General features: G+C 32.5%; 1 protein-coding gene across 1 annotated transcript in view; it reads right to left on the bottom strand.

Annotated features, from left to right (window-relative positions):
* Positions 1-2,981, bottom strand: part of LOC120635818 — a 35,797-nt gene extending 32,816 nt beyond the window's left edge. The window contains exons 1-2 of the mRNA XM_039906982.1: positions 2,897-2,981; positions 1,885-1,974 (exon numbers count right to left, since the gene is read on the bottom strand). Of these exons, the coding sequence (XP_039762916.1) occupies positions 1,885-1,974; positions 2,897-2,959 (153 nt within the window). The 5' untranslated portion in view covers positions 2,960-2,981. The remainder of the gene's footprint in view (positions 1-1,884; positions 1,975-2,896) is intronic.
* Between the last annotated feature and the right edge of the window lie 22,122 nt (positions 2,982-25,103).

Here is a 25,103-nt window from a genome sequence, read left to right as displayed (position 1 = left end):
TAGAAGCTATATTTCGAAATTGAAATTTTTTATTGTTAACACCCACCCCCGCGAACCTTATTGGAGGTGATTCATTGTAAAATCCGCTCGAAGATCATTTTTATATTACATATAGAATACTCTCACTAAATTTAGAGTCTATAGGAGCTATCGCTTGGAAATTGAAAATTTTCATTGTTAACGCCCCCGCAATCTTCTTTGGGGTGGGATATCGTAAAATTTGTTCATAAATCATTTTTACATCACTTATAGAAAATTCCTACAAAATTTGGAGCTTGTAGGAGCTTTAGCTGGAAAATTAAAAATATTAATTGTTAATACCCACCCCCGCAACCCCCTGTGGGGTGAGCTATCGTAAAATTCGTTCATAGCCTATTTCTACACCTCTTACAGAAGATTCCTACCAAATTTGAAGTCTATAGGAGCTATAGTTTAAAATGGGAATTGTTCATTGTTAACTCCCCCGCAATCCCCTTTGGGGAATGAATTTCTTAAAATCTATTCATAGCTGACCTCTACATAGCAAAAGTAATATTCCTACCAAGTTTCACGTTTCTAAGTCTTATGGTTCCCGAGATTTCGTGGTGAGTGACTATATAGATGGGAATTCTTCGATTATCATCGAAATTTTTAACTTTTTATTGGACTTTTTTAAAATTTTCTTACATACAAAACTTTCTCCTGACAATTCTGAAGATAAAAAAAAGCCCAATTGGTCCAGCCGTTCTCCACTACCGTGAGTAGATTCTTAGCTGAATGTAAAAAACCATAATCCGTTTAATACACTCTGTTGAAATCCATGAAAACAAAAGAATCAAGAGAAAATGCTTATCTTTTGTTTTTATTAGCGGGATAAATGTTCATAAAAGTAAAAGCAATAAAAAAATGAAGGAATGTTGGAATTCAAAAAATAGATAGCCATAAACCATCTAGGAAAAATTTCGCATCGAATGGTGGTAGTTTCATGTCGATACGATCAGTGGTTTAGGCGTGATTGAGCCTCAAACGAAGACCATTTTCATTATATATATATAGATTAGTAATTAATGTGATATTTTACAAGTATCAAAGTATTATCATACTACGATAGTTTGTTACAGTTTTTAATAAAAATGAAGTGCATCTAATTATGATATATTATGGATGGTTTTTTTTTTTTTTTTTTGTGAGAGTGAGTGCTAGTGCGTGTATTATGTGTGTTTAAATGTGTCTGTGTGTTAAAAATTATTATGAGTGATGGTGCGTGTAGTATGTGTGTTTAAATGTGTCAGTGTGTTAAAAATTATATAATTTTTTTCAGAAGATCTTCTACTTCGTTATAATTTTGGGTAATAAGGTATTTAATCAGCTCTGTTTTACATTTACAAGTAGTATAATTTTTTAACATTAAATTTCTGCTGAGTGCATTATATAATTTAGGACCAAGGTAATAAGCAAATTTTTGCGCAAATACTGTTTTTAACTTGGGTAAGTTAAAAACTAAATCTTTTCTACGTCTCGTCATGAACGAAGGTCGTTTTTTATGTTGCGCAATAACAACTTGTTTTATAAATAATTTCCTGACTGAGAGTACGGCTAGTTCGGAGTATAACTGCTTTGTAGGGTAAGAGTATGTCTTGAATGCCATTACTTTAAGTATAGAGAGTTTTATAGATCTACAACTAAATTTAATGCCACATCAAAAAACAAAATCAAACGCAGACGAAGTCGCGGGCAACAGCTAGTATTTTATATAAGAGTAAACAGTTAGTTTTCAGTTTTGAGAACTAAAAAAAAATTTTACAATAATAATGTACTAGGCGTAATGTATGTGTGTTTGTACTATCTGTATGTACCAACATTCTTGTGAATAAATTTATTATGAAGATCGTGATATCCACTCACCACAGCTTGCCTTCGGATGATATTGGCAATATACCTTCCTCGCCTCGTAGCTGGTAGAAGGACGCCGCCTGCCTGGACTTCATCGCCAGTCTAAAAGAAAAAAACTTAGCAAGAATTAGCAGTGCTTGTATATCTGACGAAAGCTATTTTATGTTATCCTCGGGAACGATACCAGGGGATTTTGCCGCCATCTTAGTGTACGTTAGGTCGTTAAGGGCGGGCGGACAGACAAACAAACACAAGACCCTGTTTTCTGAGCGCAAGGCCGTGAGTTTGATTCCCCACGGAAAATGTTTGTTTGATGAACATGAATGTTTTTCAGTCTCTGGGTGTTTATATGTATATTATAAGTATTTATGTATATTATTAAGAGAAATATTCATCAGCCATCTAAGTACCCATAGCACAAGCTACGCTTACTTTGGGGCTAGATGGCGATGTGTGTATTGTCGTAGTGTATTTATTTATTTATATTATTAACCCCTCCTCATTGTGGGAGGACATCCGTGCCCTATAGTGGGCCGGTAATGAATGGATACGATTTAACCCTTAATGTTCTAAACGTTTACCATCAAATGGGATAACGGGAAAGTGTGTGAGCTAGCGCATAGCATGCAATAATCTCTAAATAAGAGCAATTCTGTATCTTCTTAACTCTGTAGTATTTAAATTTTATTTAACAGAATATTTGTAAAGATTTTTACAATTTTTTAATTGTATGTCACAGTAAATTTATAAAGTGGGTAAATAATTAAACTTTTGATAACTATAATTTCATATTTGACAGATATTTATGTTCATTACGTATTGAGTTGGTGGTTATTTTGACATAAATACGACTGCATTATCGATGCACGGCTGTCCTACATGGACTCGAACGATGCATATATACCTCCCGGTGTCTTAGTCTTTTATCATGTAATTCCTAAAAGTTGTGTTTTGTCGAATACGTAATCCAAGATGGCGGCAACGGCTTAATTAAATAATTATTAATTTGAACTAATTTACTTACCGGTTGATATCCACATAAAACGGCGTCAAAAATAACAAAAAATATTAAAACCCTCCACTCCATGTTTCCTACATAGGATTATCGAATGAAATAAAATACGAAATCATAAAAACAAACTAATTGGTTAGTTAAAAGAGTTACTCTCAATTTATTGTTAACGAGTTTTTTTTTATTAGATTCTGTTATTTTAATGCCGTTTGCCCACTAGTTTAGCATGTAGGTTGCTCTTAAAGATCCTAGGTTGGACTCTTTGATACACGCACGAGCGCACGTTTTTTTTTTTAATAATATAATATACTACGAGAACACACATATCGCTATCTAGCCCCAAAGTAAGCGTAGCTTGTGTTATGGGTACTGAGATGACTGATGAATATTTTCTTATGAATATTATACATAAATCTCATATTTAAGTATTTATGGTATGTTATGATATGTATTAGTATATTTATTTTTTATATTTATCAATAGTATTTTTGTATTTGTGTAGTCTGGTTTATGTATTATTATGTATATATTCGTATGAATGTACTAAATAGTGTACCCCGCCTAATCGTTTTTTTTTTTAGTTTTCCTAATCCTAAGGTTGCCTGGCAGAGATCGCTACTTAGCGATAAGGCCGCCTTTTGTATCCTGCTTCATTCTTCATGTGTTTGTCCTTTTTTTTGGTCTCGTTTTTCTGAGTGGTGTACAAATAAAGAGTATAAATAAATACTTATAAAGATATAGCACCCAGACAGGGTGACAGACCCATTATCATTCTTATAATCCCTATCCCTACTTCCCTACTAATATTATAAATGTCAATGTAAGTTTTTTGTTACGCTTTCACGCAAAAACTACTTAACCGATCCTCATGAAACTTTGTACACATATTCTTGGAAGTATTAGAAGTAATATAGGCTATTTTGTTATCCCGACATTAAGCTCGGTTTCTTTGGGAGAGGGGAAGAGTGTTTGACGATTTTACACTATAACTCCGACAAATTATAACCGATTTCAATAATTATTTTTGTACTAGTTGTAGAGGTATAATATATGTTTAATTTTGCCCAAACTGTGGTTGGAGGTAGAGGACAGAACTCCTCAGCGGACAGCAGCAAACCCCTCATTTAAGGCTTAGCGACACTAAATACTCTAAATTTTAATTTTAAAACTAAATTTGATGCCACATCAAAAAACAAAATCAAAAGCAGACGAAGTCGCGGGCAACAGCTAGTATTACATATATGTGAAAGTGTAGACGTTTGTTACTCAATCACGCAAAAACGGCCGAACGGATTTGGATGAAAATTGGCATGCATGTAGCCTTTGATGTGGAAAAGAACACAGGCTACCTTTAATCCCTATTCCTTAAATATTGATATATTGATATATTATAGATTCATAATGATCCAAAAATAATTTTTTCGTACATGAAATCCTTAAGAAATAATACAGACGGATACCCTACTAAACTAACACTAGGTCAAACAACTTACACAGATAAAATTTCCGCTAGTAATGGTTTCAGTAAATATTTTGAGAGTGTCTTTGAAAAACCTGCAACATCGTATTATGCCCTAAATCCTTTAAGCACAACACAAAACGAATCGATTTGTAAAATTGTCATTGATGAAAATGAAGTACTAAAGCTGTTGAAAGCTCTAAAAACTAATAAGGGAGCAGGAAGTGATGGCATTCCCCCAATATTTCTATACAAGTGTGCTTCTACTTTGGCTAAGCCTCTCTCATTAATTTTTAATTTATCTATTAACTCTTTTTCCTCCTTTCCCGATAGATGGAAAGAGGCTTTAATCGTTCCCATTCACAAGAGTGGATCAAAAACTCAAATAGAGAACTACCGGCCCATATCCATCCTTAACGTGATGAGTAAGGTATTCGAGACTATTGTATATAGGCGCATTAGCTCAATTATTTCAAAGTCAATTCCTTACCAGCAACACGGTTTTATGAGGAATCGCTCTACCGTAACAAATTTGGCTGTATTCACAGATTACGTCTTAAGAAGCATGGATGAGAGATATCAAGTAGACGTGATCTACACAGATTTCGAAAAAGCCTTCGACCGTGTAGATCATGTAATCTTACTTCAAAAGCTGAGCACTTTGGGTATACCGGTGCTTATACCGGTGGTTCACCTCTTATATAAAGAATCGCATGCAAGCGGTAGTAATGGGTAGCGCCAGGAGCAACTTTATATCAATACCTTCTGGAGTACCCCAAGGATCGATTCAAGGGCCTCTTTTGTACAACGCCTACTTATTTGATATAGGCAACAGCTTTAGTCACGCCCAATACTTAATGTTTGCAGATGACAAAAAAATCTTTCTTAGAATACGCAACCTGGATGATTGTCACAAGTTGCAACAAGATCTTAATGCTTTAACTAAATATTACGCACAAAATAGAATTAAAGTAAATGTTAATAAATGCCATCATATCACTTTAAGCCGTAAAATAAAGTCAATAGCATTCGATTACAAGATTAACGGCATAGATATAGTAAAGGTAAATGCCGTGAGAGACTTGGGTATCAAAATTGACACTAAGCTTTCATTGAATGACCATATAGGTGTAGTAGAGGACAAGGCATTTAAACAACTCGGCTTTATCAAGCGAGTAACACGTAACTTTAGGAATATTGAATGCATAAAAAAACTTTATTACACGTACGTCCGTAGCGCCCTAGAGTACGCTTGCAACATTTGGTCTCCCCACTATATTATATACATACAGAGGCTAGAATCCATTCAAAGACAGTTCCTTAAATACTTAGCTTTTAAAGATTTTAAGAAATTTAATAGTTATGAGGAAGCTTGCGTATACTATAAAATAGACACTCTAGAAATGCGCAGAAATTTGAGTGATATGTTGTTACTGCAGGCAATCTTAACCGGTAAACTAGACTGTCCTTCCTTATTGTCAAGCTATTCGATCAACGCTTCTTCCTTTATACCTCGACATAGACGGCTATTGATTGTTCCCAAATCAAACACAAATTATGCACAAAATTCTGTTGTACTACGTCTGGCACGAACATATAACAAAGTTTATTATAATTTAGATATTTTTCAGTTATCCAAATCACAATTAAAAAGAGAAATAATACGTTTACATAGAACGTCATGACTCAGGCGCTTACATGGAGCATTTACGCGCGCACACACGCACACACACACACAGACACACATAGACACACACGCACGCACGCATGCAAGCACGCACGCACACACAAATATGTGCTTTTTCAAATGCTGCGACGAATACATTTTTATTAGTTTATTATTAGATTAGTCTTAATAGCTTTCCTTGTTTCTTTACGTCTTGTGTTCACACTTTTATGTTATTAACTTTTTTAAATATTTATAATTAAAAACTTAATTATTTTTATGTTAAATCCGAGACTATTTCGAAATGCTATGTTTATGTAATCTTTGTGGCCTTAGATTTAAGTAAAAGTATTTATAAATATATTTTTATTGTAACGCTGTTGATTACGAATAAATAAATAAAATAAAAATAAAATAAACAGATCCCGAGGGAAACTGTTTACGAGCTAAGCCGCGGGCAGACGGCTTTGAAATTTGGTATGCATGATTTTATAATTTTTATTAGTGTTTTTAACTACACTTGGAGGAATTTAACAATTTTGTAAATTGAATATTATAAATTATAAATTATATAATCATCCGACGTTCTCTAGCTACCGCTCACGTACCAGCTGTATTAGAACCTATTGGTTTGGCGCGGAGCGATGGCAAGAGACCTGATGGTATGACGCTCATACCTTGGAGGCTTGGAAGGTCACTTCTGTGGGATGCAACTTGTGTTGATACCCTAGCTGCATCACACATCCAGGCCACTTCGTCAATGGTAGGTGCGGCTGCTTCCAGTGCCGAGCAGGCCAAGAGGCGTAAATATGAAAACCTGGATAGCAGCTTCATTTTTGTGCCTTTTGGTGTAGAGACTTTGGGACCGTGGGGTCCGGAGGCAAGAGCCCTTTTCAAAGAATTATCGAAAAGGGTTATCGAGTCTACCGGTGATCCTAGAGCGGGCAGTTACCTTGGCCAACGAATTAGTTTGGCCATCCAGAGGGGAAATGCTGCCAGCATCTTAGGAACTGTGCCTCGCTGCGGTGGTTTCGAGGACGTTTTAGATTTTATTTAGTTTTTAAATAGTTTATTTTAGGTTATAGTTATGTATTAATAAAAATTATAAATAAATTGTAAATAATAAACTAAGCAAAAGTTATATACATATATAAATTTTGCTTAGTTTAACAAAAGTCAATCTATAATAATGATGATAATATGGGATAATATATGGTATTTGTCAACCAACCATAAATAAAAAAAAAAAAAAAATTATAAATTGAATATTATAAATTATAAATTTAATATTATAAAATTTGGTATGCATGTCACCTTTGCTATGGAAAAGGGCATGTGCTTTCTATACCGATCTCAAATAGTTTCCGTGGTAGGGGATTAAAAAGTAATAACGAGTGAAGTTTAAGTAGTCCCGGGCAGAAACTACAATATTACAACAATTAACTAACTACAATATTTGACGTCCGATTGGCGCAGTTTGCAGCGACCCTACTTTCTGAGTCCAAGGCCGTGGGTTCAATTCCCATAACTGGAAAATGTTTGTGTGATGAGCATTAATGTTTTTCAGTGTCTGGGTGTTTATATGTATATTATAAGTATTTATGTATATTATTAATAAAATATTATATAAATAAATAATGTACGTCATATATTCATAAATAACGAACGTAAGTAAATAATGTGCTTAAGTAAATAGTATATTTAAGTAAATAATGTACTTAAGTAGATAATGTACGTTAGTAAATAATTTATTTTAATAATTCATTATGTACTTTAGTAAGTTAGTAATAATGTACTTAAATGTAAGTAATTAATGTACCTAAGAAAATAATGTAAACAAGTAAATAATGTATTTATGTATGTATTTTAGTATACGATGACGTTTTCATATTCATATACGATTAACGTATTCGTATTCGTATACGTATACAATGACGTATTCGTTTACGTATACGATGACGTTTTTATTTTTGAATACGATGACGTTATTGTTTTCGTTTTCGTATTCGAAGACGATTACGTTTTCGTTTTCGTACACGATGACGTTTTTGTTTTCGTTTACGTATTCGAAGACGTTTACGTTTTCGTTTTCGTACACGATGACGTTTTCATTTTCGTATACGATAACGTTTTCGTTTTTATTTTTGTATACGATGACGTTTTTGTTTTCGTTTACGTATTCGATGATGTTTTCGTTTTTGTATACGATAACTTTTTCGTTTTCGTATTCGAAGACGTTTACGTTTTCGTTTTCGTATACGATGACGTTTTCCTTTTCGTTTTCGTTTACGATGACGTTTTCGTTTTTATTTTCGTATTCGATAGCGTTTTCGTTTTTATCTTCGTATACGATGACGTTTTCCTTTTCGTTTTCGTTTTTATTTTCGTATTCGATAGCGTTTTCGTTTTTATTTTCGTATACGATGACGTTTTCGTTGCCGTATACGATAACGTTTTCGTTTTCGTATTCCATTACGTTTTAGTTTTCGTTTTCGTTTTCGTATAGGATGACGTTTTCGTTGCCGTATACGATAACGTTTTCGTTTTCGTATTCCATAACGTTTTCGTTTTCGTTTTTGTATACGATAACGATTTCGTTGCGTTCGTTCCGTTTTTTTTTCGTTTATGTTTTCGATGATGTTTTCGTTTTTGTATACGATAACTTTTTCGTTTTCGTATTCGAAGACGTTTACGTTTTCGTTTTCGTATACGATGACGTTTTCCTTTTCGTTTTCGTTTACGTATACGGTGACGTTTTCGTTTTAATTTTCGTATTCGATAGCGTTTTCATTTTTATTTTTGTATACGATGACGTTTTTGTTTTCATTTACGTAATCGATGATGTTTTCGTTTTTGTATACGATGACGTTTTCTTTTTCGTTTTCGTTTACGTATACGATGACGTTTTCGTTTACGTATACGATGACGTTTTCGTTTTTATTTTTATATACGATGACGTTTTTGTTTTCGTTTACGTATTCGATGATGTTTTCGTTTTTGTATACGATGACGTTTTTGTTTTCGTTTACGTATTCGATGATGTTTTCGTTTTTGTATACGATAACTTTTTCGTTTTCGTATTCCGAAGACGTTTACGTTTTCGTTTTCGTATACGATGACGTTTTCCTTTTCGTTTTCGTTTACGTATACGGTGACGTTTTCGTTTTAATTTTCGTATTCGATAGCGTTTTCATTTTTATTTTTGTATACGATGACGTTTTCGTTGCCGTATACGATAACGTTTTCGTTTTCGTATTCCATAACGTTTTCGTTTTCGTTTTCGTATACGATAACGTTTTCGTTGCGTTCGTTCCGTTTTTTTTCGTTTATGTTTTCGATGATGTTTTCGTTTTTGTATACGATAACTTTTTCGTTTTCGTATTCGAAGACGTTTACGTTTTCGTTTTCGTATACGATGACGTTTTCCTTTTCGTTTTCGTTTACGTATACGGTGACGTTTTCGTTTAAATTTTCGTATTCGATAGCGTTTTCGTTTTTATTTTTGTATACGATGACGTTTTTGTTTTCGTTTACGTAATCGATGATGTTTTGGTTTTTGTATACGATGACGTTTTCTTTTTCGTTTTCGTTTACGTATACGATGACGTTTTCGTTTACGTATACGATGACGTTTTCGTTTTTATTTTTATAGACGATGACGTTTTTGTTTTCGTTTACGTATTCGATGATGTTTTCGTTTTTGTATACGATAACTTTTCGTTTTCGTATTCGAAGACGTTTAAATTTTCGTTTTCGTATACGATGACGTTTTCCTTTTCGTTTTCGTATTTATTTTCGTATTCGATAGCGTATTCGTTTTTATTTTCGTATACGATGACGTTTTCGTTGCCGTATACGATGACGTTTTCCTTTTCGTTTTCGTTTACGTATACGATGACGTTTTCGTTTTTATTTTCGTATTCGATAGCGTTTTCGTTTTTATTTTTGTATACGATGACGTTTTTGTTTTCGTTTACGTATTCGATGATGTTTTCGTTTTTGTATACCATAACGTTTTCGTTTTCGTATTCGAAGACGTTTACGTTTTCATTTTCGTATACGATGACGTTTTCGTTTTTATTTTCGTATTCGAAGACGTTTACGTTTTCGTTTTCGTATACGATAACGTTTTCCTTTTCGTTTTTATTTTTGTATACGATGACGTTTTTGTTTTCGTTTTCGTAATCGATGATGTTTTCGTTTTTGTATACGATGACGTTTTTGTTTTCGTTTACGTAATCGATGATGTTTTCGTTTTTGTATACGATGACGTTTTCTTTTTCGTTTTCGTTTACGTATACGATGACGTTTTCGTTTACGTATACGATGACGTTTTCTTTTTCGTATTCGAAGACGTTTAAATTTTCGTTTTCGTATACGATGACGTTTTCCTTTTCGTTTTCGTTTTTATTTTCTTATACGATGACGTTTTCCTTTTCGTTTTCGTTTTTATTTTCTTATACGATGACGTTTTCGTTGCCGTATACGATGACGTTTTCCTTTTCGTTTTCGTTTACGTATACGATGACGTTTTCGTATTCGAAGACGTTTACGTTTTCGTTTTCGTATACGAAGACGTTTTCCTTTTCGTTTTCGTTTACGTATACGATGTCGTTTTCGTTTTTATTTTCGTATTCGAGAGCGTTTTGTTTTCGTTTTCGTATTCGAAGACGTTTACGTTTTCATTTTCGTATACGATGACGTTTTCGTTTTCGTTGACGTATACGATGACGTTTTCGTTTTTATTTTTGTATTCGAGAGCGTTTTTGTTTTCGTTTTCGTATTCAAAGACGTTTACGTTTTCGTTTTCGTATACGATGCTGTTTTCGTTTTCGTATACGATAACGTTTTCGTTTTCGTATTCGATGACGTTTTCGTTTTCTAATACGATGACGTTTTCCTTTTCGTTTTAGTTTTCATATTCGAAGACGTTTACGTTTTCGTTTTCTTATACGATGACGTTTTTGTTTTCGTTTACGTATTCGAAGACGTTTACGTTTTCGTTTTCGTATACGATGCTGTTTTTGTTTTCGTATACGATGACGTTTTCGTTTTCGTATTCGATGACGTTTTCGTATTCGATGACGTTTTCGTTTTCTAATACGATGACGTTTTCCTTTTCGTTTTCATTTTCATTTTCGAAGACGTTTACGTTTTCGTTATCGTATACGATGACGTTTTTCTTTTCGTTTTCGTTTACGAATACGATGACGTTTTCGTTTTTATTTTCGTATGCGATAGCGTTTTTGTAAGTAGTAACTGGCGAGAACTGGTTAAAACTGGTAAAAACTTGTAAAAACTGGTTAAAATTGGTGAAAACTTGTAAAAACTGGTAAAAAACTGGTGAAAACTAGTAAAAACTGGTAAAAACTAGTGAAAACTGGTAAAAACTTGCGAAAACTGGTAAAAACTGGTGAAAACTGGTGAACTTGAAAGTATCGCACGTTTTAAATCATTCGGCCTTTGACATAATAGATCAATATTGTTATTTACCTATTTTTACCTATAGGTTTTGGTTTAAAGACATTTATTCTCAAAAGAAACAGTTTCACTTAATGAGAAATTAAAAATTAACATAAAGAAGTGGTAATATATTATCTAGTTTAGTGTGATACAAAAACAAAAATACTAAAGGTGGCAAGTTTATAAAAAATTTAAACAATGCTTGTATAACTTGTTTTTAAATGATTTAAAAGATTTCTCGCAAAAAATCTCTTTGGGTATATAGTTTAACTGCCATACTTACTTCTAGTCTTGGGTAATCTTAATTTATGCCTATTTCGTGTATTTAGATGTAATTTAGTTTTAAAAGTAATTTGTGTATGTATGTATGGCCTTGGACTCAGAAAGCAATCTCGCTGCCCACTGCGCCAATCGGCCGTCAAAGTAGTTTAACTATTAAGTTGATTTCATCGTTATAATAATCGGGAAGACTTTTATGTGATACATACGTACGAGTGTGTACTTAAAACGCACATATGTTTTTTAATGGGTTGTAATGTGGTGTTCAATATAGTGCATTTGATTTGAACCTTACAACCGTATGAAAATAAACAAGGTCATATTTGACTTAAATTGGTGAAGTAGTAACTGGCGAGAACTGGTTAAAACTGGTAAAAACTTGTAAAAACTGGTAAAAACTGGTAAAAACTGGTAAAAACTTGTAAAAACTGGTAAAAACTGGTTAAAACTGGTGAAAACTTGTAAAAACTGGTGTAAACTGGTGAACTTGAAAGTATCGCACGTTTTAAATCATTCGGCCTTTGACATAATAGATCAATATTGTTATTTACCTATTTTTACCTATAGGTTTTGGTTTAAAGACATTTATTCTCAAAAGAAACAGTTTCACTTAATGAGAAATTAAAAATTAACATAAAGAAGTGGTAATATATTATCTAGTTTAGTGTGATACAAAAACAAAAATACAAAAGGTGGCAAGTTTATAAAAAATGTAAACAATGCTTGTATAACTTGTTTTTAAATGATTTAAAAGATTTCTCGCAAAAAATCTCTTTGGGTATATAGTTTAACTGCCATACTTACTTCTAGTCTTGGGTAATCTTAATTTATGCCTATTTCGTGTATTTAGATGTAATTTAGTTTTAAAAGTAATTTGTGTATGTATGTATGGCCTTGGACTCAGAAAGCAATCTCGCTGCCCACTGCGCCAATCGGCCGTCAAAGTAGTTTAACTATTAAGTTGATTTCATCGTTATAATAATCGGGAAGACTTTTATGTGATACATACGTACGAGTGTGTACTTAAAACGCACATATGTTTTTTAATGGGTTGTAATGTGGTGTTCAATATAGTGCATTTGATTTGAACCTTACAACCGTATGAAAATAAACAAGGTCATATTTGACTTAAATTGGTGAAGTAGTAACTGGCGAGAACTGGTTAAAACTGGTAAAAACTTGTAAAAACTGGTAAAAACTGGTAAAAACTGGTAAAAACTGGTAAAAACTTGTAAAAACTGGTAAAAACTGGTTAAAACTGGTGAAAACTTGTAAAAACTGGTGTAAACTGGTGAACTTGAAAGTATCGCACGTTTTAAATCATTCGGCCTTTGACATAATAGATCAATATTGTTATTTACCTATTTTTACCTATAGGTTTTGGTTTAAAGACATTTATTCTCAAAAGAAACAGTTTCACTTAATGAGAAATTAAAAATTAACATAAAGAAGTGGTAATATATTATCTAGTTTAGTGTGATACAAAAACAAAAATACAAAAGGTGGCAAGTTTATAAAAAATTTAAACAATGCTTGTATAACTTGTTTTTAAATGATTTAAAAGATTTACGTATACGATAGCGTTTTTGTTTTTATTTTTGTATTCAAAGACGTTTACGTTTTCGTTTTCGTATACGAAGACGTTTTCCTTTTCGTTTTCGTTTACGTATACGATGACGTTTTCGTTTTTATTTTCGTATTCGAGAGCGTTTTGTTTTCGTTTTCGTATTCGAAGACGTTTACGTTTTCGTTTTCGTATACGATGACGTTTTCGTTTTCGCTGACGTATACGATGACGTTTTCGTTTTTATTTTTGTATTCGAGAGCGTTTTTGTTTTCGTTTTCGTATTCGAAGACGTTAACGTTTTCGTTTTCGTATACGATGACGTTTTCGTTTACGTATACGATGACGTTTTCGTTTTCGTTTCGTTTACGTATGTGATGACGTTTTTGTTTTTATTTTTGTATACGATGACGTTTTTGTTTTTGTTTACGAATAAGATGACGTTTATGTTTTTGTTTACGTATACGATGACGTTTTCGTTTTTATTTTCGTATTCGATAGCGTTTACGTTTTTATTTTTGTATACGATAACTTTTTCGTTTTCGTATACGAAAACAATAACGTAAACGTCATCGTATACGTAAACGAAAAATAAAAACGAAAACGTCATCGTATACGTAAACGAAACAGAAAAGGAAAACGTCATCGTATACGTAAACGAAAACGAAAACGAAAACGTCATCGTATACGTAAACGAAAACTAAAAGGAAAACGTCATCGTATACGAAAACGAAAACGTAAACGTCTTCGAATACGAAAACGAAAAAGTTTTCGTATACAAAAACGAAAACATCATCGAATACGTAAACGAAAACGAAAACGAAAAGGAAAACTTCATCCCATACGAAAACGAAAACGAAAAAGTTATCGAATACGTAAATAAAAACGTAAACGTCATCGTATACGTAAACGAAAAATAAAAAACGAAAACGTCATCGTATACGTTAACGTAACAGAAAAGGAAAACGTCATCGTATACGTAAACGAAAACGAAAAGGAAAACGTCATCGTATACGAAAACGAAAACGTAAACGTCTTCGAATATTAAAATAAAAACGAAAACGTCATCGTATACGTAAACGAAAACGAAAAGGAAAACGTCATCGTATACAAAAACGGAAACGTAAACATCTTCGAATACAAAAACGAAAACGTCATCGTATACGAAAACGAAAACGTAAAGTCTTCGAATACAAAACGAAAACAAAAACGGCATCGTATACAAAAAAAAAAACGAAAACGCTCTCGAATACGAAAATAAAAACGAAAACATCATCGTATACGTAAACGAAAACGAAAACGAAATCGTTATGGAATAACGTATATATGGAATAAGTAAACGATGACGTTTACGTTTTTATTTACGTATACGATAGCGTTTTAATTTTTATTTTTGTATACGATGACGTTTTTTTTTCGTTTACGTATTCGATGATGTTTTCGTTTTTGTATACGATAACTTTTTCGTTTTCGTATTCGAAGACGTTTACGTTTTCCTTTTCGTTTTCGTTTACGTATACGATGACGTTTTCGTTTTAATTTTCGTATTCGATAGCGTTTTCGTTTTTATTTTTGTATTCGATGACGTTTTCGTTTTTATTTACGTATTCGATAGCGTTTTAATTTTTATTTTTGTATACGATGACGTTTTTTTTTCGTTTAGGTATTCGATGATGTTTTCGTTTTTGTATACGATAACTTTTTCGTTTTCGTATTCGAAGACGTTAACGTTTTCCTTTTCGTTTTCGTTTACGTCTACGATGACGTTTTTGTTTTTATTTTCGTATTCGATAGCGTTTTCGTTTTTATTTTTGTATTCGATGACGTTTTCGTTTTCGTTTACGTATACGATGACGTTTTCGTTTTTATTTACGTATTCGATAACGTTTACCTTTTTGTTTTCGTTTACGTATACGATAGCGTTTTTGTTTTTATTTTAGTAAACGATGACGTTTTTGTTTTCGTTTACGTATTCGATGCGACACGGGGTCGCTCAACAATCGACGCAGGTGTTGAGCTAATACAAAACATATTTGAAGCCTGGGAGGAGTCACGTGATGCACTTGGTGTGTTCTGTGACTTATCTAAGGCGTTTGATTGTGTTCAACACGAAACGTTAGTTAGGAAACTACACCACTATGGAATTCAGGGTGTAGCTCTAGACTTAATGAGTAACTATCTACGCGATAGAATTCAGAAAGTCGACGTGAATGGAAAACGGTCTAATGGATCAGTTATGAAAATAGGTGTCCCACAGGGGTCTATATTAGGACCATTTCTGTTCCTTATTTACATTAATGACCTTCCTTACCTTGCCAAGGATAAACACGGGATAGTTCTGTTTGCCGATGATACATCACTGACTTTTAAAATAAATCGACGTGAACTAGCTTTTGACGACGTAAACAACTCTCTCGCTAAAGTGGTACAGTGGTTTGAAGCTAATAATTTGGTTCTTAACGGAAAAAAAACCAAGTGTATAAAATTCACTTTACCTAATGTTAAACACGTGAAAACCACTGTACTACTTAATAATGAGGAACTGAAACTGGAGGATACGACAGTTTTTCTAGGAATAACGTTAGATTCTAAACTTCAATGGGGCCCTCATGTAAATAATTTATCGAACAGGCTTAGTTCTGCTGCCTATGCGGTAAAGAAGATACGCCATATGACCGACGTAGAAACTGCTAGACTGGTATATTTTAGTTACTTTCACAGCATTATGTCATATGGAATTTTACTTTGGGGTAATGCTGCTGATATTAGCACTATTTTCGTGCTGCAGAAGAGGGCTGTTCGTTCTATCTACAAAATGGGTCCGAGAGAGTCATTGAGAGATAAATTTAAAGATTTTAAAATAATGACAGTGTATAGTCAGTACATATTTGAAAATTTAATGTACGTCCATAAAAACATTTCTAAATTTAAGAAAAAATGTGACTGCAATAATTTAAACATTAGAAGTAAGAATAAACTTACAGTGCAATATACTAGGTTACATAAAATTCATAATTCGTTTAAAGGAAATTGCATACAATTCTACAATAAACTACCAATTGACATCTTGGAGATGTCTCTTAAAAAGTTCAAAGTTTGTATTAAACGTAAGCTTATAGAAAAGTCCTATTATAGTATAAAGGACTACGTAAACGATAAAAAAGCTTGGGTGTAAATTATTGCTCTAACCAGGTTGCTCTTCTAATAATTTAAAATTACATTGTGAGATGGCGATAACAAAAAAAAAAAAAAAAACACCCGGCTAAGTTTGTTGTGGGCTTCTTCTTAGACCGGGACGCGTTTGGAACCCTCGTAGCTTTAGTTTTAAGTTTACGAATGTGGTTATCGCCATCATCTCACTACCGTGTAATTCTTATGTACGCATCAAAAGGGCCACCTGTGGGCCTACTTGAATAAAGATATTTTTGACTTTGATTTTGACTTTGACTTTGATGATGTTTTCGTTTTCGTATACGATAACGTTTTCGTTTTCGTATGTAAACGAAATGTATTCGATGAAGTTTTCGTTTTCTAATACGATGACGTTTTCCTTTTCGTTTTCGTTTTCATGTTCGAAGACGTTTACGTTTTCGTTTTCGTATACGATGACGTTTTTGTTTTCGTTTACGTATTCGATGATGTTTTCGTTTTTGTATACGATAACTTTTTCGTTTTCGTATTCGAAGACGTTAAAGTTTTCGTTTTCGTATACGATGACGCTTTCCTTTTCGTTTTCGTTTACGAATACGATGACGTTTCCGTTTTCGTTTTCGTATTCGATAACGTTTTCGTTTTTATTTTTGTATACGATAGCGTTTTCGTTTTTATTTTTGTATTCGAAGACGTTTACGTTTTCGTTTTCGTTTACGTTAACGATGACGTTTACGTTTTTATTTACGTATTCGATAACGTTTTCCTTTTTGTTTTCGATTACGTATACGATGACGTTTTCGTTTTTATTTTCATATTCGATAGCGTTTTCGTTTTTATTTTTGTATACGATGACGTTTACGTTTTTATTTACGTATTCGATGATGTTTTCGTTTTTGTTTACGATAACTTTTTCGTTTTCGTATTCGAAGACGTTTACGTTTTCCTTTTCGTTTTCGTTTACGTCTACGATGACGTTTTCGTTTTTATTTTCGTATTCGATAGCGTTTTCGTTTTTATTTTTGTATTCGATGACGTTTACGTTTTCGTTTTCGTATACGATGACGTTTTCGTTTTCGTTTATGTATACGATGACGTTTTCGTTTTTATTTACGTATTCGATAACGTTTTCCTTTTTGTTTTCGATTACGTATACGTCAACGTTTTCGTTTTTATTTTTGTATACGATTGCGTTTTCGTTTTTATTTTTGTATACGGTGACGTTTTTGTTTTCGTTTTCGTTTTCGAAGTCGTTAACGTTTTCGTTTTCGCATACGATGACGTTTTCGTTTACGTATACGATGACGTTTTCGTTTTCGTTTTTGTATTCGATAGCGTTTTCGTTTTTATTTTTGTATACGATGACGTTTTTATTTTCGTATTCGATGACGTTTTCGTTTTCGTTTCGTTTAAGTATACGATGACGTTTTTGTTTTTATTTTTGTATACGATGACGTTTTTGTTTTTGTTTACGAATACGATGACGTTTATGTTTTTGATTACGTATACGATGACGTTTTCGTTTTTATTTTCGTATTCGATAGCGTTTTCGTTTTTATTTGTGTATACGATGACGTTTTTGTTTTCGTTTCCGTAGTCGGAGACGTTTACGAATTCATTTTCGTATACGATTTCGTTTTCGTTTTCGTATACGATGACGTTTTTTTTTCGTTTACGTATTCGAAGACGTTTACGTTTTCGTTTTCGTACACGATGACGTTTTCATTTTCGTATACGATAACGTTTTCGTTTTTATTTTTGTATACGATGACGTTTTTGTTTTTGTTTACGTATTCGAAGACGTTAACGTTTTCGTTTTCGCATACGATGACGTTTTCGTTTTCGTATACGATGACGTTTTTTTTTCGTTTACGTATTCGAAGACGTTTACGTTTTCGTTTTCGTACACGATGACGTTTTCATTTTCGTATACGATAACGTTTTCGTTTTTATTTTTGTATACGATGACGTTTTTGTTTTTGTTTACGTATTCGAAGACGTTAACGTTTTCGTTTTCGCATACGATGACGTTTTCGTTTACGTATACGATGACGTTTTCTTTTTCGTTTTGTTTTCGATAGCGTTTTCGTTTTTATTTTTGTATACGATGACGTTTTTATTTTCGTATTCGATGACGTTTTCGTTTTCGTTTCGTTTACGTATACGATGACGTTTTTGTTTTTATTTTTGTATACGATGGCGTTTTTGTTTTTGTCTACGAATACGATGACGTTTATGTTTTTGTTTACGTATACGATGACGTTTTCGTTTTTATTTTCGTATTAGATGACGTTTACGTTTTCGTTTTCGTATACGATGACGTTTTCGTTTTCGTTTACGTATACGATGACGTTTTCGTTTTTATTTACGTATTCGATAACGTTTTCCTTTTTGTTTTCGATTACGTATACGTTCACGTTTTCGTTTTTATTTTTGTATACGATTGCGTTTTCGTTTTTATTTTTGTACACGGTGACGTTTTTGTTTTCGTTTTCGTTTTCGAAGTCGTTAACGTTTTCGTTTTCGCATACGATGACGTTTTCGTTTACGAATACGATGACGTTTCCGTTTTCGTTTTCGTATTCGATAACGTTTTCGTTTTTATTTTTGTATACGATAGCGTTTTCGTTTTTATTTTTGTATTCGAAGACGTTTACGTTTTCGTTTTCGTTTACGTTAACGATGACGTTTACGTTTTTATTTACGTATTCGATAACGTTTTCCTTTTTGTTTTCGATTACGTATACGATGACGTTTTCGTTTTTATTTTCATATTCGATAGCGTTTTCGTTTTTATTTTTGTATACGATGACGTTTACGTTTTTATTTACGTATTCGATGATGTTTTCGTTTTTGTTTACGATAACTTTTTCGTTTTCGTATTCGAAGACGTTTACGTTTTCCTTTTCGTTTTCGTTTACGTCTACGATGACGTTTTCGTTTTTATTTTCGTATTCGATAGCGTTTTCGTTTTTATTTTTGTATTCGATGACGTTTACGTTTTCGTTTTCGTATACGATGACGTTTTCGTTTTCGTTTACGTATACGATGACGTTTTCGTTTTTATTTACGTATTCGATAACGTTTTCCTTTTTGTTTTCGATTACGTATACGTTCACGTTTTCGTTTTTATTTTTGTATACGATTGCGTTTTCGTTTTTATTTTTGTATACGGTGACGTTTTTGTTTTTGTTTACGAATACGATGACGTTTATGTTTTTGATTACATATACGATGACGTTTTCGTTTTTATTTTCGTATTCGATAGCGTTTTCGTTTTTATTTGTGTATACGATGACGTTTTTGTTTTCGTTTCCGTAGTCGGAGACGTTTACGAATTCATTTTCGTATACGATTTCGTTTTCGTTTTCGTATACGATGACGTTTTTTTTTCGTTTACGTATTCGAAGACGTTTACGTTTTCGTTTTCGTACACGATGACGTTTTCATTTTCGTATACGATAACGTTTTCGTTTTTATTTTTGTATACGATGACGTTTTTGTTTTTGTTTACGTATTCGAAGACGTTAACGTTTTCGTTTTCGCATACGATGACGTTTTCGTTTACGTATACGATGACGTTTTCTTTTTCGTTTTGTTTTCGATAGCGTTTTCGTTTTTATTTTTGTATACGATGACGTTTTTATTTTCATATTCGATGACGTTTTCGTTTTCGTTTCGTTTACGTATACGATGACGTTTTTGTTTTTATTTTTGTATACGATGGCGTTTTTGTTTTTGTCTACGAATACGATGACGTTTATGTTTTTGTTTACGTATACGATGACGTTTTCGTTTTTATTTTCGTATTAGATGACGTTTACGTTTTCGTTTTCGTATACGATGACGTTTTCGTTTTCGTTTACGTATACGATGACGTTTTCGCTTTTATTTTTATATACGATGACGTTTTTATTTTCGTTTACGTATTCGATGATGTTTTCGTTTTTGTATACGATAACTTTTTCGTTTTCGTATTCGAAGACGTTTAAATTTTCGTTTTCGTATACGATGACGTTTTCCTTTTCGTTTTCGTTTTTATTTTCGTATTCGATAGCGTTTTCGTTTTTATTTTCGTATACGATGACGTTTTCGTTGCCGTATACGATGACGTTTTCCTTTTCGTTTTCGTTTACGTATACGATGACGTTTTCGTTTTTATTTTCGTATTCGATAGCGTTTTCGTTTTTATTTTTTTATACGATGACGTTTTGGTTTTCGTTTACGTAATCGATGATGTTTTCGTTTTTGTATACGATGACGTTTTCTTTTTCGTTTTCGTTAACGTATACAATGACGTTTTCGTTTACGTATACGATGACGTTTTCGTTTTTATTTTTGTATACGATGACGTTTTTGTTTTCGTTTACGTATTCGATGATGTTTTCGTTTTCGTTTTCGTAATCGATGATGTTTTCGTTTTTGTATACGATGACGTTTTTGTTTTTATTTTTGTATACGATGACGTTTTTGTTGTGAAGTAGTAACTGGAGAGAACTGGTTAAAACTGGTAAAAACTTGTAAAAACTGGTAAAAACTTGTAAAAACTGGTTAAAACTGGTTAAAACTGGTGAAAACTTGTAAAAACTGGTAAAAACTGGTTAAAACTGGTGAAAACTTGTAAAAACTGGTAAAAAACTGGTTACAACTAGTAAAAACTTGTAAAAACTGGTAAAAACTGGTTAAAACTGGTGAAAACTTGTAAAAACTGGTGTAAACTGGTGAACTTGAAAGTATCGCACGTTTTAAATCATTCGGCCTTTGACATAATAGATCAATATTGTTATTTACCTATTTTTACCTATAGGTTTTGGTTTAAAGACATTTATTCTCAAAAGAAACAGTTTCACTTAATGAGAAATTAAAAATTAACATAAAGAAGTGGTAATATATTATCTAGTTTAGTGTGATACAAAAACAAAAATACAAAAGGTGGCAAGTTTATAAAAAATTTAAACAATGCTTGTATAACTTGTTTTTAAATGATTTAAAAGATTTCTCGCAAAAAATCTCTTTGGGTATATAGTTTAACTGCCATACTTACTTCTAGTCTTGGGTAATCTTAATTTATGCCTATTTCGTGTATTTAGATGTGATTTAGTTTTAAAAGTAATTTGTGTATGTATGTATGGCCTTGGACTCAGAAAGCAATCTCGCTGCCCACTGCGTAGTTTAACTATTAAGTTGATTTCATCGTTATAATAATCGGGAAGACTTCTATGTGATACATACGTACGAGTGTGTACTTAAAACGCACATATGTTTTTTAATGGGTTGTAATGTGGTGTTCAATATAGTGCATTTGATTTGAACCTTACAACCGTATGAAAATAAACAAGGTCATATTTGACTTAAATTGGTGAAGTAGTAACTGGCGAGAACTGGTTAAAACTGGTAAAAACTTGTAAAAACTGGTAAAAACTGGTAAAAACTTGTAAAAACTGGTAAAAACTGGTTAAAACTGGTGAAAACTTGTAAAAACTGGTGTAAACTGGTGAACTTGAAAGTATCGCACGTTTGAAATCATTCGGCCTTTCACATAATAGATCAATATTGTTATTTACCCATTTTTTACCTATAGGTTTAGGTTTAAAGAATTTATTCTCAAAAGAAACAGTTTCACTTAATGAGAAATTAAAAATTAACATAAAGAAGTGGTAATATATTATCTAGTTTAGTGTGATACAAAAACAAAAATACAAAAGGTGGCAAGTTTATAAAAAATTTAAACAATGCTTGTATAACTTGTTTTTAAATGATTTAAAAGATTTACGTATACGATAGCGTTTTTGTTTTTATTTTTGTATTCAAAGACGTTTACGTTTTCGTTTTCGTTTACGTATACGGTGACGTTTTCGTTTTAATTTTCGTATTCGATAGCGTTTTCGTTTTTATTTTTGTATACGATGACGTTTTTGTTTTCGTTTACGTAATCGATGATGTTTTCGTTTTTGTATACGATGACGTTTTCTTTTTCGTTTTCGTTTACGTATACGATGACGTTTTCGTTTACGTATACGATGACGTTTTCGTTTTTATTTTTATATACGATGACGTTTTTGTTTTCGTTTACGTATTCGATGATGTTTTCGTTTTTGTATACGATAACGTTTTCGTTTTCGTATTCGAGACGTTTTCGTTTTCTAATACGATGACGTTTTCCTTTTCGTTTTCGTTTTCATATTCAAAGACGTTTACGTTTTCGTTTTCTTATACGATGACGTTTTTGTTTTCGTTTACGTATTCGAAGACGTCTACGTTTTCGTTTTCGTATACGATGCTGTTTTCGTTTTCGTATACGATGACGTTTTCGTTTTCGTTTACGTAAACGATGACGTTTTCGTTTTTATTTACGTTTTCGATAGCGTTTACGTTTTTATTTTTGTAGACGATAACTTTTTCGTTTTCGTATTCGAAGACGTTTACGTTTTTGTTTTCGTATATGATGACGTTTTCATTTTCGTATACGATAACGTTTTCGTTTTTATTTTTGTATACGATGACGTTTTTGTTTTCGTTTACGTATTCGAAGACGTTAACGTTTTCGTTTTCGCATACGATGACGTTTTCGTTTACGTATACGATGACGTTTTCTTTTTCGTTTTGTATTCGATAGCGTTTTCGTTTTTATTTTTGTATACGATGACGTTTTTATTTTCGTATTCGATGACGTTTTCCTTTTCGTTTTCGTTAACGTATACGGTGACGTTTTCGTTTTAATTTTCGTATTCGATAGCGTTTTCGTTTTTATTTTTGTATACGATGACGTTTTTGTTTTCGTTTACGTAATCGATGATGTTTTCGTTTTTGTATACGATGACGTTTTCTTTTTCGTTTTCGTTTACGTATACGATGACGTTTTCGTTTACGTATACGATGACGTTTTCGTTTTTATTTTTATATACGATGACGTTTTTGTTTTCGTTTACGTATTCGATGATGTTTTCGTTTTTGTATACGATAACTTTTTCGTTTTCGTATTCGAAGACGTTTAAATTTTCGTTTTCGTATACGATGACGTTTTCCTTTTCGTTTTCGTTTTTATTTTCGTATTCGATAGCGTTTTCGTTTTTATTTTCGTATACGATGACGTTTTCGTTGCCGTATACGATGACGTTTTCCTTTTCGTTTTCGTTTACGTATACGATGACGTTTTCGTTTTTATTTTCGTATTCGATAGCGTTTTCGTTTTTATTTTTTTATACGATGACGTTTTGGTTTTCGTTTACGTAATCGATGATGTTTTCGTTTAAGTATACGATGACGTTTTCTTTTTCGTTTTCGTTAACGTATACAATGACGTTTTCGTTTACGTATTCGATGACGTTTTCGTTTTTATTTTTGTATACGATGACGTTTTTGTTTTCGTTTACGTATTCGATGATGTTTTCGTTTTTGTATACGATGACGTTTTCGTTTTCGTTTACGTATACGATGATATTTTCGTATTTGAAAGCGTTTTTGTTTTCGTTTTCGTATTCGAAGACGTTTACGTTTTCGTTTTCGTATACGATGCTGTTTTCTTTTTCGTATTCGAAGACGTTTTCGTTTTCTAATACGATGACGTTTTCCTTTTCGTTTTCGTTTTCATATTCGAAGACGTTTACGTTCTCGCTTTCGTATACGATGAGGTTTTTTTTTTTGTTTACGTATTCGATGATGTTTTCGTTTTTGTATACGATAACTTTTTCGTTTTCGTATTCCAAGACGTTTACGTTTTCGTTTTCGTATTCGATGACGTTTTCGTTTTCTAATACGATGACGTTTTCCTTTTTGTTTTCGTTTTCGTATTCGATAGCGTTTTCGTTTTTATTTTTGTATACGATGACGTTTTTGTTTTCGTTTTCCTATTCAAAGACGTTAACGTTTTCGTTTTCGTATACAATGACTATTCGAAGACGTTTACGTTTTCGTTTTCGTATACGATGACGTTTTCCTTTTCGTTTCCGTTTTTATTTTCGTATACGATGACGTTTTCGTTGCCGTATACGATAACGAAAACGTCATCGTATACCAAACGTTTTCGTATTCGATAGCGTTGTCGTTTTTATTTTTGTATACGATGACGTTTTTGTTTTCGTTTACGTAATCGATGAGTTTTTCGTTTTTGTATACGATAACTTTTTCGTTTTCGTATTCGAAGACGTTTACGTTTTCGTTTTCGTATACGATAACGTTTTCGTTTTTATTTTTGTATACGATGACGTTTTTGTTTTCGTTTACGTATTCGAAGACGTTAACGTTTTCGTTTTCGCATACGATGACGTTTTCGTTTACGTATACGATGACGTTTTCTTTTTCGTTTTGTATTCGATAGCGTTTTCGTTTTTATTTTTGTATACGATGACGTTTTTATTTTCGTATTCGATGACGTTTTCCTTTTCGTTTTCGTTTACGTATACGGTGACGTTTTCGTTTTAATTTTCGTATTCGATAGCGTTTTCGTTTTTATTTTTGTATACGATGACGTTTTTGTTTTCGTTTACGTAATCGATGATGTTTTCGTTTTGTATACGATGACGTTTTCTTTTTCGTTTTCGTTTACGTATACGATGACGTTTTCGTTTACGTATACGATGACGTTTTCGTTTTTATTTTTATATACGATGACGTTTTTGTTTTCGTTTACGTATTCGAT

This window comes from Pararge aegeria, chromosome 27 (assembly GCF_905163445.1).
Source record: "Pararge aegeria chromosome 27, ilParAegt1.1, whole genome shotgun sequence".
Lineage (NCBI taxonomy): Eukaryota > Metazoa > Arthropoda > Insecta > Lepidoptera > Nymphalidae > Pararge > Pararge aegeria.
The sequence above is the reverse complement of the archived record's forward strand: the minus strand, read 5'-3'. Positions and strand labels throughout refer to the sequence as shown.